The 14,170-nt window shown below is 45.5% G+C and overlaps 1 protein-coding gene across 7 annotated transcripts in view; it reads right to left on the bottom strand.

The window, feature by feature from the left end:
* SLC24A3 (solute carrier family 24 member 3) overlaps positions 1–14,170 on the bottom strand; it is a 461,722-nt gene that overhangs the window by 58,704 nt on the left and 388,848 nt on the right. For all 7 annotated transcript variants that reach the window (XM_049699116.1, XM_033429397.2, XM_004270413.4 and 4 more), the window contains exon 7: positions 1,029–1,103. In XM_049699116.1, coding sequence (XP_049555073.1) covers positions 1,029–1,103 — 75 coding nt within the window. The remainder of the gene's footprint in view (positions 1–1,028; positions 1,104–14,170) is intronic.

Below are 14,170 nucleotides of genomic sequence, written 5' to 3' on the forward strand. Positions count from 1 at the left end.
CCGTTCTGTTCGTAAGGAAACTAAGACCTGGAGACACTGATTTCTCCAAGGTCATTAGAGCTAGCGAGAAGGGGACCCGAACTAGGAGCCAGGTCTCCCGATTCCCATGTGTTGTTCTGACTTGCTGCCCTTCTCCTAGACGGCTCGGCTTGCCAAGCTAAGGGATTTGGGTTTGTCCCCACAGGACATGGAGCCGCTGATCATATAAACATAGGACTTGCATTTGCAGGTGTTCTTTGTCGAGACACCGTTTGGACAGCTCTGAGGACTGACCAGGGAGGGGGGAATGGGGGGGGGGTGGGCAGCTGTGATGCTACTCGTTACATTAATCTGCAACGAGCTTCATCAGTGCAGGCCAGAGATGCAAAAAGCCTCAAGGAAAATGGGCTACGGGGGACACACTGGGGAGACTTGTACAAAGTGAAAATCCACAGGACACTGACGCCAAATGCGTATGTTGGGAGTTGGGGGGAAGGTCAGTTTAATATCATTCCCAGGCTGGGTAGCTAGGGTAGGAACGGGGGCTGAAATAAAGGAGGAGGGTCCAGTCTTGGGGAAATCATCCCAAGTGTAGAGACACATTGGGTCTGGGGCATGAAGGTGTCTAGTAGAGAGTTGCTCACCCACTGCTAGGGACACAGTGTAGGCGTGTCCGCGTGAAGGCGGTAATGGCAATGGGTACTGTGGGACGGGCAGGGCGTGTCCTGGGAGAGTGCACAGAGTAAGGGGGAGAAGGAAGGTCCACACCCAGGGATGCTGAAGGGAGTTACAGAGGAGCCCATGAGGAAAGTGAGTGCAAAGCGTCGGGGGAATCGTAGGAAAACAGCAGGGGATGCTCATGGAGCTGGGGGACCAGAGCCAGCTCCTGTTCTGAGCACCGGACCATCAGGCTGGGGTTCTGAGTGATCAAAGTAGCCGCCTCCACGCACCTGCTCCACTTGGAGGAGCCACACGTCACCCCAAGCTGAGAAGAATGATTGGGAGATAAGAGGCCAGGGATCCAGGCGAGGTGCCCATCACACACTTACCACGATGAGCGCGACCACGGACAGCGTGTAGTAAATGGAGTCCCTCAGCAGGCACCAGGAGGACAGAGCCACAACCTGGAGGAAAAGGGGAGAGGAGGTGAGAAACAGGACATCGACTGTGCGAGGGAGACAGACTGGCTCCTGGCGCTGTGGCCACTGATGACCCAGACACACAACCTAGCATTTGTGTCTCTGTCCCGGAGACCCAGGCCATCTGCCAGTTGATAGGAATTTACTGAAGCCTTTAGGCATAACAGTCTGGGTCTCCTGAAAATCGGATGCCAAGATGGGGTTGAACCTGCAAGGACTTCATTAGGGGGAGACGCCCAGGAGAGGAGACCAGGAGTAGGCCAGGCAACCGGGAGGCTGCCCAGCCATAACTTGGGTCTGACCCCCAGAGGAGAGGGAAAGCTGGGTAGACGGACAATCTGAGGCAGGTTCTGCACAGCCGAGCCAAAGTCCCATGTCTCCCAGGAGCCCGCCAGCCTCAGCATCCCTAACTCCATGTGGACCATAGGAGCTACCCGACCCTGGGTCCTTGTCAACACTCTACGCAGGGCTGGGCAGCTGCCACCCTTCAGAAGAGGCGCGGACAGTTGATTTGCACTCTTCCCCCCACTCCCTGCGCCCTCTTCTCTCCTCTCTATTATATGCCAGGCCTTGTGGGCACTTGAACCCTGGCTTAATCAGAATTTTTAAAAGATTGATTTGCGTACTGATCTGGAGAAAACATTATCTTAGCAGTGGGGAGCCGTCCCTTTAAAGATGTGGTGACTCTGCTGAGACCAGTGGACACCTTGCTGGAGGATAAGCAGGCTTGGCCTCCTGTGTGCAGACTTCCTGCAGGAGAAGGAGGCCCCTGGTGCAGAAGGAGGGGCGGGGCCCCGCTGGGCATTGTGGGAGGAGGGGCTGCGGGGAGGAGTAGGAGAGGAGAGAGGGGCAGGGGCCCAGGTTAAGATCCCTGCTCTGGAGGAAGAGTCACTTGTCCTCTGCAAGTCCTTCAAAGTCTCTTTTGGAGCAAAAGCTGGTATTTTTCCTCTGCTCTGCAGAGTAGGTCCATTTTTGCAGACGCTCCCAAAGGAGGCTGGGAGAGTCCCAGTGCCCTGTCAGAGTTGCTTCCTGGGCTGTCACTCACAGTCCCTCCCACCTCCCTAGAAAGGTGTCAGCCACCCCAGGGCCACAGGACACTTCTAGCTGCCTTTGCCCTTGGCCTCATAAGCGGAAAAGGACACAGCAAATGCCATCTCTCAGCTGGGACAGTGACAGGCACACGGTGCACCAAAGACAACAGGAAAAGGGATTCCAGGGACAAGGCCGCCTTTGGCCTCTCCCCTCCCCTACTGCTGTGTGCGGCTATGAAGAAAGGATCAGGCAAAGTCAAACCAGAGAGGGCTTTCTGGATTCAAATAACATGAAAGATACGACTTAAATAGAACCATAAATGAATAATGAGGCCAGCTTCTTTTCATTAACGCATCCTTCCACTGCTGTAGGGACACTGAGGTATTTTCTGTTGCTAATTTTGCCTTACATGGATGTGTATTTGCAGATCTAAGTTACAGATGACAGGGTTGTCAAGAAGAGAACTTGTGCCACGAGAATCACTTTAGAACAAACTTTACCCTTTTATCATCTCTCCTTGGGCCGTATACTCTTAGAACCTGTGACCATCACTTACCGTCTACGGAACAGAACAAATTGGACTAGACTGTTCATTTTCCATCAGGTCATAAAACGTGGTGAATATTTTAAAGTTTATTATAGTTAGGCTAATGGCCTTAAAACATGTGGCAAATATCAATTCTGAATTTTCTTAAAAAATCACTTGGGGGCTTCCCTGGTGGCACAGTGGTTGAGGGTCCGCCTGCCGATGCAGGGGACGCGGGTTCGTGCCCCGGTCCGGGAGGATCCCACGTGCCGCGGAGCGGCTGGGCCCGTGAGCCATGGCCACTGAGCCTGCGCGTCCGGAGCCTGTGCTCCGCAGCGGGAGAGGCCGCAACAGTGAGAGGCCCGCGTACCGCAAAAAAAAAAAAAAAAAAAAAAAAAAAAAAAAAAAAACCACTTGGGCTTTTAATTAAAGATGGCAGATTGAACACATACCACTACCTTTGCTCTGTCTTGTTGCACTATAACAGGGTAACAAGACATAAACCTGGGAGGAAAGGAGAATAGAAGGGCTGATCAGAGCAACGGAAGTTTGGAGGCTGAAAGCAGAAGAACAATCGGTCATTCAGCAGGCGGTGGGCCAAGCTCTAGAACTGATGGTAAATGTGGCCTGAAAACGGGATGACCGTGAGACTGGTTAAGAACTCAATCCCAAACCTCCTCCCTCTCTTCAAGCAGACCAGTGACTGCACATCCCTCACCTTATCAGAAACAGGAGACCTGGCATTTAAAGAAGAGAAGTTCCAGAAAAAGGAGGAGAGGAAATAATCAAATAAATAATTAAAGATTCCCAGAAGTTAAGGATGTGCATTTTCCAGCACAAAGGACAAAATGATGCATACCAATGCACGTCATTGTGAATTTTCCAAAGGCCAGGACCAGAACATGGTCCTAGAAACTACCAAAGAGAGAAAAACAGGAATATATACCAAGGATCAAAACCAGAATGACATTTTATTTCTCAACCAAAGCACTGGAAGTTAGAAGACAATGGAGGAACGCCTTCAAGATTAGAAAGGAAAATGATTTCAACCTGGAATTCTACACTCAACCAAATTGTTCATTAAGGGTGAGAGAAGACTAAAAATAAAAGTTTAGTTATCTCAGAAAAAATGTAATTCCTACGTATCTTTTCCCAGAAAGCTACTGGAGGATGTGCTCCACTAAAATCAGGGAGTAAAACAATTGTTACAGAGAATTATGTTACAATAAACCATTAAACCAAACAATAAAAATCTACCATAATAAGTGAAGAAGATTTCCAAGATGGTGGTGAAGGAAGATTCCAAAATGATGGTAAAAGGAGAATCCAAGATGAAATTTTTGCAGCAGGTCAGAAGACTCAGACGAAATGATGCCAGAAGGACAAAACTGATGGAAAATCTTATGATTTTGAACCCACGGAAAGGAGACTGGAGATCTCTGGGAACAGAGCATAGATACCTCAGCAAACAAACAACAACAAGAAAGACAGTTCTAAACCATGGGGAAAACACAGAGTTGTGCAGGAAAGGAAGATGAATCATTACCCATTATTGGCTCAGCTATAAACAGTGGTCACATAGTCATAATAAACACAGCATAAACCACTGTCTAAGCAAATTTATGGTGTAATTGTTTGGGGAGGACAGAGGGCTGGGCAATCGGGGTGGGCAGGGCTGAAAGAGACCTTAACCTTCCTCTTCCACACTACTGTGAAGCCATGGAGCATTCTGGAAACTGAAAAGTCAAGTAACTGCCATAGAAGCACGTTATTTGGAGACACTGAGCAAGTGTCAGGAACCAAACTAGTGGAAAGTAGCTGCTTCTGAAGGGTGGGACGGGAAGGTGGCTGTCTTTCATAAGCCTTCTGGAAGTGGTTGTGCATATAACTTTAATGAAAATAAAAACTAAAATAAGAAAGTATAATACAAGTTATCCACTTAGATTTACTCCTGCAAGAAATGCACCTCACGCTGAGCCTAGATGTCAAATCTGCATGGATAGCGATCTATTTTTATCTCTTTATAAATAGAATAGTTTTCAATGTACAGACTATCTCCAAATTTCAGCTCCAGATTCAGAGCCTACATTTACCAAAACCAATTTTTAAAAAATTTATTTATTTATTAAAAAAATTTTAAATTGAAGTATAGTTGATTTACAATGTTTCAGGTGTACAGCAAAGTGATTCAGGTATATATATATATATATATATATATACACACACACACACACACACACACACACACACACACACACACACACACACACGTATATATTCTTTTTCAGATTCTTTTTCATTACAGGTTATTACAAGGTATTGAATATAGTTCCCTGTGTTATAAGCAGGTCCTTGTTGTTTATTTTATATATAGTAGTGTGTATCTGTTAATCCCAAATTCCTAACTCATCTCTCCCCTCACTTTCCCCTTTGGTAACCATAAGTTTGTTTTCTATGTCTGTGAGTCTATTTATGCAAAACCAATTTTTTCTATAGAAGCAATGAACTGGAGGACAAATAAGGAGGCAAATTAGGGAATAATTTTTCTCCATACTCTAGAAGGAATTAAAGCATCATTGATTCTGCAATATCTATAGTGAAAGCTGTGACCATGACCTCATGTCCACCTCTACCTTCCCTTTCTATGACCACCACTCACCACAGTAGTGAAGATTTACCTGACACTTCCTGCAAACAAGAGGACTGGAAGAGTTATTTCATTCAATCCTACAGCAACCCCAAAAGGTGGGCAGTGTCACCCTCATTGGCCAGCAATCTGGACCTGACCAAGGTGAAGCCTTGACCGTGGTCATACAACTACCAGTGGGATGGGGGCTTGGATCTGAACCCAGAAGCCTGGGTCTCACGGCCCTGACCCGACACTCTATGCTACAATGCGTAAACAGAGGCAGGGTAAAAGCAGATACCCATCTGTGACACCTCCCATGGAGATATTTTTTTCTCCATGACATTAAGCCATTAGGCAGGTGCGTTAGAGATGGTAGCCAAAGGAGGGAAGAGTTGGAGGTGAGAGACCAAAAAGCAGCTACCACAGCTCAATTTAAAAATATACTGCTCTAAAGAGACTCAGGGCAAGTTATCAAGGCAGAAGGAGTGACCACAGTGACAATAGACAGGGACACAGATAGGGTATGGACATATTCCAGGAGGGAGAGAGTCAGTTAGAAAACTGGGAAACTACTCCATTTAGCTAGTGTTTTTTTTTTTTTAAAAAAAACACCAATACAGTTCATTGTTGGCTGATGGAATATTTTACTTTTCCACAGATGTGGATACACTGATGCTTGGTTCTAAGCCACTCTGTTTGCTTCTTGGTGAAGGGGCTTTTATCTCGAGAAGAGGCCAGCGACCATGTGACTCATTCGTTGGCAGGGAGGGATCTGTCAGCACCCCTGCATCAACACGGGAGGGAGGCTCTTTGGTATCTGTTGGCAGGCGTCACCCAACCCAGAGCGGGGGAGATGGTGATGAGAAGACAGTGCTTCCTGAGCACTTTGCAAAGTGAACAGGGGTCCTGGGAGAGAACCAACAGTGAGTAATGCTGCCCTTGACCTCATTAATCAATAATACAGATGGCACAGATTATGAGAGGCCATCCGCCGGCAGACTCCTCCAGAAATTAAAGCCAGAGGCTCTGTTTTCCCCTATAGCTCTAGGAATCCCTCCCAGCTGGAATTTCATCTTATTTCTTTTCTATTTCTGGAGTGCATTTCACTCTTTTTCTATTGAATATATGCAGCTTCAGTTTCCTTCTTATAATTTCATGTAGCTTCAGAGTGGCATGAGGCGAAAAGAAAAAAAAAAACAATCCACACTCCCAAAACAGAGGAAAATACCTTCTCCTTTATTCAAATGTTGAGTGATAATCTGGAATTCTCACTCCTTCCAGGAGGTTAAAATTAATCATTCATGATAAAACGATATATTTTCTGCATGTGGATTTGTATTGCAAATCTATATACAGCTATTGATATATATGTTAATATACACACATACATATGAACAGATAGCATATATAATAGGATTTAATATTTATGATTTTTCTTGATGGAGAATGGAATTTGACATTGCAGACACATTTTAAAAGGAACAAATACCCTCAACCTGTGAGCACTTTGCCTTTTTAAAAAGCCGTTGAAGCAGTCAGAACACCATAATGGTTACATGACATAAAACATAAAACTGCTATCGTTTCAGAGAAATGTTATTTCACACAAATTTCATGGAAAAGGGATCTGAAAATCATAACATGAGTTTTGTTCCAAGCTTTTGAGCTGACACAGTTCCTACAGCCAATTCTTATCTCAGGAAAGACAGCCATGCGATGTGGAGCAGGGATGGGGGCTCTGGGGTGTCCCCCACATGGTATGAGGGTGACCAGTGGTGCTAGGGGTCAGAGCAGGTGAGGGAGAGGTCTTGGCGCTACCGTCTGTGCCTTATTCAAGTACACTTTCAAAACACTTCGATCCTGGGAAAAGTCACCAAAATACAAATGGCTCCTGCTTTCTGGAAATTTACAGCCGAGAATGGACAGTAATAGGTCATGATAACTGGGATTGACTTATATACACGAATATGTATAAAATTGATAACTAATAAGAACCTGCTGTATAAAAAAATAAATAAAATTTAAAAAATAGGTTGTGTAAAAAGACAATAATGAGCTTTTGCAATAATGAGCTTTAATGTCCTCTTATTAATCTTTGCAAACAGGAAGAGGAAATGAAGTCATATTCTAAATTTTATTTTTTCTAAGAAAACCCATTCTGAGCTCTAGTTTTACTTAAGGAAGACAAATGACAAGTAAACAAGCTGCTACTGGAGATACATTTAAATAAAAACAAGGCCACATCAGGACCGTGCAGGCACACAGTAGTCTCCCGAATGCTCTTCATTGGTCAGGCTGAACAATAAGCACAGATGTTCTAATGACCTGAAGTGCCGGGGATGCAGCAGTGCCTTCTCAATCATTCAAAACAGCAGGTGCAGGAGTTTTCACGTTGGATGTAAGTGTTGCCTGCTAGGCCTTCAAAACTTGGTAGCTCGGACTGTTCTCGCACACATCAGAATTAAGGGGGGTCAGTTCCGTCTTAGGGGAGGACTGCACCAGCTGTGCTCCTGGAGCCCTTTGCCTAGTCACCTAGGACCAAGTGCGGGGTCTGCACTCACTGCCAGGCATTGCTGTGCCAACCCGAGGGACCAGCACTAGGTACAAGTTTGCTGAATAAAAGTAGGGCATTTAGGGTAATTTCATGTAAGCGGACGTGTTAGCTTGGATTTACCCAGAAGCAGAGCCTGAGGCAAGGATTCGAATGCATATGGTTTATTTGAGAGGTGATTCTAGGAAACGCTGTTGGGGGAAGTGAGGCAGGTGATGAAAAGGTAATAAGCAAGTCACAGCAGCAGGAGACTGGGGCACGATCCTGGTGGGGCGCTCTGGGGGACCTTGGAGAACATGCCTCTCTCCTGTCTCATCCAAGGGGAGAGGGAGTTGGGGTATTTATCCACCTACTCCCACCAGTCATTGCTTCAGGGCTGCACCTGTATTATTGATTCCCTGGCCAAGGAGGGCCCTCAGACAGAGAAACACAGGTTCTGGCAGGGGGAAGTCAGGCCAGTGGGAACTGAAACGGTAAGGGCGAGGGTCATGGGTGGGGCACCAGCAGTGTCTGCTTTAACCCTAAACGTGGATTTACATAATAATCCAATAATCAGAGTAAGCATTCCTAGACACACACACACTCTCTCTCTCTCTCTCTCTCTCACACACACACACACACACACACACACACACACACACACACACACACACAGAGTTTTGTAAGCCTAAAAATACAACTCGTATATATACCACATCTTTATCCATTCATCTGCCGGTGGACACTTAGGTTGCTTCCATGTCTTGGCTATTGTAAATGGTGCTGCAGTGAACACTGGGGTGCATGTATCTTTTCAAATTATAGTTTTCTCCAGATATATGCCCAGGAGTGGTATTACTCAGCCATAAAAAAAGAATGAAATAATGCCATTTGCAGCACCATGGATGGACTCAGAGATTATCATACAAAGTGAAGTTAGACAGAGAAAGACAAACATCATATGATATTGCTCATATGTGGAATCTAAAAAGATGATACAAATGAACTTACTTATAAAACAGAAACAGACCCACAGACATAGAAAACAAACTTATGGTTACCAAAGGGGAAAGCGGGAGAGGGATAAATAAGGAGTTTGGGATTAACATACACACACTACTATATATAAAATAGCATATATATACTATACAACCTACTGTATAGCACAGGGAACTATACTCAATATTTTGTAATAACCTACAAAGGAAAAGAATCTGAAAAAGAATAAATATATACATATGTACAACTGAATCACTTTGCTGTACATCTGAAACTAACACAACATTGTAAATTCAACTACACTTCAGTAAAAAAAAAAAAAAAACCAATCCCATTTACATAAGGTTCTAAAGCAGAGCATATGAACTGTGCTGTTTTAAGTCCGGAATAGTGTTCCCCTGGGGCCGGGGGTAGAGTCTGAAAGGGCACGAGGGGCTCCTGGAGGCCAGGACTGTTCTCTTTCTTGATCAGGTCCTGGTGACTGGGGTGTGCTCAGTTGTGAAAAGTCATTTAGCTGTACTTATGATGTACTTCTGTGTACTGCTGTGCACTTTTCTGAATCTACATGGTACTTCAATAAAAATCTTATTCAAACAAAACAAAAATGCAATTACAAGGTTAGTTGATAACGTGAATTTTACGTATTTATTTTAACAGTAACTACTCCATCACACCTGCAGTTGGCTTATTAGTAGAGTTGCCAGAAAAAATACAGGACACCCAGTTGAATTTGAATTTCAAGTAAACGATAACTAACTTAAAAGTATGATCTCAAGTATCACCTGGAAGAATATACTGAAAATATATTTGTTGCTTATCTGAAAACTGAAATTTAACTGGATGCCCTATGTTATGTGAAATCTGGTAACCCTACGTATTAGATTTTGGGCATTGGTTGAGATAACTATTTTGACTTTCTTTGGATAAGCACAAAATTGGAAGTTTAGTGATTTTGGAATAAATATTCTTAGGATGAGGGGAAAGCTGAACCTTTTCTACATTGTCTACTTATGCTGGATATTGACGGCTGTTTTATTCCAGCCATTTGGCTTGCTCAGAGTTTTTTTTCTTTCCCCCTTTGTTTCTTGTTAATTGTAGTAATTGCCCACATGTTCATTACAATTTTGGGGGAGATTTCTACCACACCAAGACTTTTGCCTTCTCTTGAAAAAAGCCTGAAGACCTGGCAACAGGGGGTTATTCTCGTGCCACCGTGGAGCTGTCAGGGGAGCCCTTTTTAGGTGGATGTGCATCCTTCGGCCCTCACTGACCCCTCCCCTTCCCTCTATGTTCCTCAGCTGCAAAGGCAAGAGTCAACCACCATGTACTCCTTCCTTTCTGCTACTAATGTTCTCAGAGCTGACCCCTTCACTCATTTATTCTGTATACCTGCGCGCTGCCAGGACAGGCATTTGTGATCCCTAATCTAGAAGAATTATTTTAATTAGTCTTGACAATGCTGAACACACCAGTGGCCATTTCTTTACAACCAACGCTGTGCTCAGGATTCTAAACATTCTGTGCTACGTGTTCCTTTGCACTCACTGGACCCCTTTTCAGAACTGTGTATTAAAAGGCAAAAAAAAAAATAACAAAGAACTATAAAGAAACCGATTCACTGAAATCCAGTTATCAAAACATTGAGAACTCAAGATATCGTAATACATGTCTCTCTATTAACAAGAGCCAGTAAACTTCCTTATTGTAAGAAATCAGTTGTTTAAGTGTAGTGATCAGTGGGAAGGGTCTGGAGTACCTGCAGTAACTGTAACATAGCATGAAAACAGCTTATGTGTCTATTGGAGACAAAATCCCAGCTCACGTTACCATGGCCTGTTCCTCATGAATAATGAAGTGAAATGTTAAATAGAAGTGGTTAGCAAAAAGAAAGATGTATTTTTTCTCATCAAGTTCACAGGCCCCTTAATCTACTTTTTGGCAACAGAAGCCCTGAGGCGCTGCCCTTTCTCAGTCCCTGGCTTTTTGACATTTAATTACTTGTCCCTCCACCAGAAGGGGGACGGGAGGTAAGGTGGTTCTCTGTCCATCCTGGCTGCGCCGATGAGAACTTAGGGGGAGAGCTTGAAGCTAACAGCAAAAACACTGTTTGGGGCTGTCTGTGGATTTCCATTATGTGTGCTTTCTGTTTCATCCGTTATCACAGAGAGAAACTTGGCCACATTTACAGTTTTCCTGGAAGAATTAACGTGGCTCCTACAACATGCAATCTCTTATCTCAGCCCAGTAAGTGCCAAGTGGAAGTCATCCTGCTGAGGACTGAGGAGATGCTCCCTCCACGGCTTAGTGCCATCTCCGCTAGTTACCCAAGTGTGGTCGGGACAGCCTGTTAGGACTGCAGCTCTCAGGCCCCACTCTAGACCCGCTGCACCCGAATCTGCCTCTTAACAAGACCGGCGGGGGACCCACGTGTGCGTTACGGTGTGAGAAGCGCTGGCTTAGGGGATGCAGAATTTTGGAGTCTGAGTCACACCTGTGACCTTGCAGTATAAACAGCAACAGACTGGGGCCTGCAGCCCTCACCCTGGGGTGGGAGGTCTGGACAGGATGCAGTGGGCATGGGTCGCCACTTAGGGTCTTTGCACTAGAGAGCAACTGGGTGTGTCTGAGTTGCAGGTGCAAACTAGAAACACCGCTTGCGTGGGGTTTCCTACTTCATCAATTTCTAGCACCAACCCGGCTTAAGATGCTGGGGGAAACCACCCTTTGGTACAAACCAGGCCAGAACATTCCTGCTCCCTCCCAAGCTCTCATACTCGACCTATTGAAAAGACAATATAAAGAAATCCAAATCAGTGGTGCTGAATTTATTTTAAACTTTATACCATTTGGGTTAGTAGCCAGATACACAGAGGAGGCAAATATGTCCTCATTTTACCAATTATGAAGCCTAAAAGGACAATGTCAAGCTTGAGGGATCGTTTCACTGTCCCGATCTGTATAACACAGTCTTGTGGGACTAGGGTCTCCAAAATGGGGTGGGGCTTCTCTGCCTTTGAAGTGCTGATAGAAAAGGAAGCTAAGACATATCATGTGAGTTCAGAAATCAGACAGCTAAGACCGTGTATTTAAGCTGAAGCTTCTGGAAGTAAGAACCTGGCTAAAAGTACATTATTACGTTAGCATTTGGTGTTTACATTACCACGATGTTTTCCAGGCTGTCAGAAAACCGGTAATGTGAGCATAAGGGGAAGATACTCCTTTTCCTTCTCGTCTCTCTGGAAATTAAAATGCTGGAGGCAAAGGGGGATGGAAAGACAGGAGAGACAGCTACTTTCCAGTCCACAGGCTTGGATATGGATTTGGAAGGGTCCGTTTCATACCTGGAAGGATCCACGTTTCTCTGGCTTCATCAAGTTACAGAGGACAGGAAATGTGGACCGTGTACTTTAAAACGAAGCTTTCTACCTACTGTTTGACGACGGTTGGAGCTTGCATCATATCGGGAGCTCATCTGACCTATTCTGTGTCCAAAGGAAACGTGGGTGGCCGCCACCGTGGGAGCGCCAGGTTGGAAAGGAAGCACTTGTCGCCTCTCAGGTGTGGACTCAGGGTCACACTCTGATCTCGGGGGTGTGCAGTGATATTTTCATACCAAGAAATACTGGTTGCTGCGTCTGTGTGGCTCATCCGGCGCCAGTAGATCCATCAGGCAATTTATTTTAGGTACTTTCTGTGACTCAGGGTAGGGAGAACAGGACGCCCATGAATCAATTCCTCAGCCACGGAAAACTGAACACAAGAAGGTTTCTTTAATGGACGCTTGGAAGATAACTTCCCCCTGCATTAAAGATCTTGAGAATTAAAATACGGTAACATCAAAACACATCTAGACTTGATCTGCCTTAAGCAGGGAAGCAGAGGCTCAGGCAGCCAGTAAAACCTGCCAGCTGACAAAAGCCCCTTCCCCAAAGAGCGGACTAGTTTTTAGCCAAAATCACGGGGAGAGGTTATCTAAGTATTTATGTTAATTTCACTTTGCAAATGACCGTGTAAATGGAGGGCAGTGAGTGCCTTAGCTGTTCCCAGGATCAGAAGTGCCATCAAGTGCGGTGTGGAAAGTAAAGCAGTAAGGATACGGTGCTTGTCCTGTCTGGAGGAAGCAGAGACATGAGGTGGGCTGGGGTGGGCGTGGGACCTCGCCCCTCTATCTGTGCCTCCTCTCCGTCCCCTGACTCTTCCCAACGCACGGCCTGCAGGCCTGAGCTTCTCCCCGGCCTCGCCCTTCACGTGCTGTGAACAGAAGCTCGGCCTGTGCTCATCCTCACGTCACGTCTCCACCTGGAATGACCATTGTTACCCACACCAGCCCCTCAGCAGTGTGCAAGGATCCACGCAAAAGTGTCTGAGAAGATCCTAAGATTCCGGGGTGAGCGGAAGGTCGTCCATGGAGGCATTAGGAACAAAGAGTGGCTTTACCTGGAGCGCCCTGTCTCGTTCCCAGGAAAGAAAAAGCCTCTCTGAACGATTTGGGGCTTTCAGGGACCCGGTATTGGGCTGTTTCCCAGGATGCCATGGCCCGCGATGGAGTCCCTTCCTTAACAGCCAACATTTAAAAGTTGGTTCTTATGTGCCAAACGCTGCTCCAAGCACTCTTTTCGCCTTTTTCCTTCCAATCTTTTACTCTTGACATTTTACACATGAGTCAACCAAGGCTAAGCAAGGTTACGTAATCTGCCCAGGGGTCAGAGTTTGAAAGTGATCGAGCCACACCTTGAACCAGGTCTGAATACCTACGGAGCCCACACAGTCACCCCTTTGCCAGGGATTATTCAACTTAGCTGATCATAAGAATGACCTGGGTCTGTTTGATAATAGATTCCTGGGCCCACCCCAGGCTTTTTGAATCAGACTCTCAACTGTGGCTGCACACTGGAATCACCTGGAAGCTTTAGGAAACACTCATGCCTGGGTCCCACCCCCGGAGATGCTGAGTTAGCTGAGCCAGGCTCTGGCTGGGCCACTGGGATTTTTCAAAGCTTCCCAGGTGATTCCTAACATCCAGCAGGGGTTGAGACCACTGCCCCATCCTGCTACCACCTGTTAGGCTGAAGGATGTCTAGATAATCAGAAATGAGAAACTACCAGGCATCCCCTGTCCCACACAGCGCAGAAGGAAACCCCACCTACGTGTATGAGATTTTGAGAAGTAACAATAGGTTTTACCTATTCCTTATGAATATTTCAGAGCCCACACACTAGCAGCGTTGCCATCCATCAGTCTGCTTATAAAGTAGATCTGTTTTAATATCTCTTTTAGATTTAGAATAAAATTTTACTTTGAGGGCTTCCCTGGTGGCGCAGTGGTTGAGAGTCCG

The sequence above is a fragment of the Orcinus orca genome, chromosome 16 (assembly GCF_937001465.1).
Source record: "Orcinus orca chromosome 16, mOrcOrc1.1, whole genome shotgun sequence".
In the NCBI taxonomy this organism is placed as follows: domain Eukaryota; kingdom Metazoa; phylum Chordata; class Mammalia; order Artiodactyla; family Delphinidae; genus Orcinus; species Orcinus orca.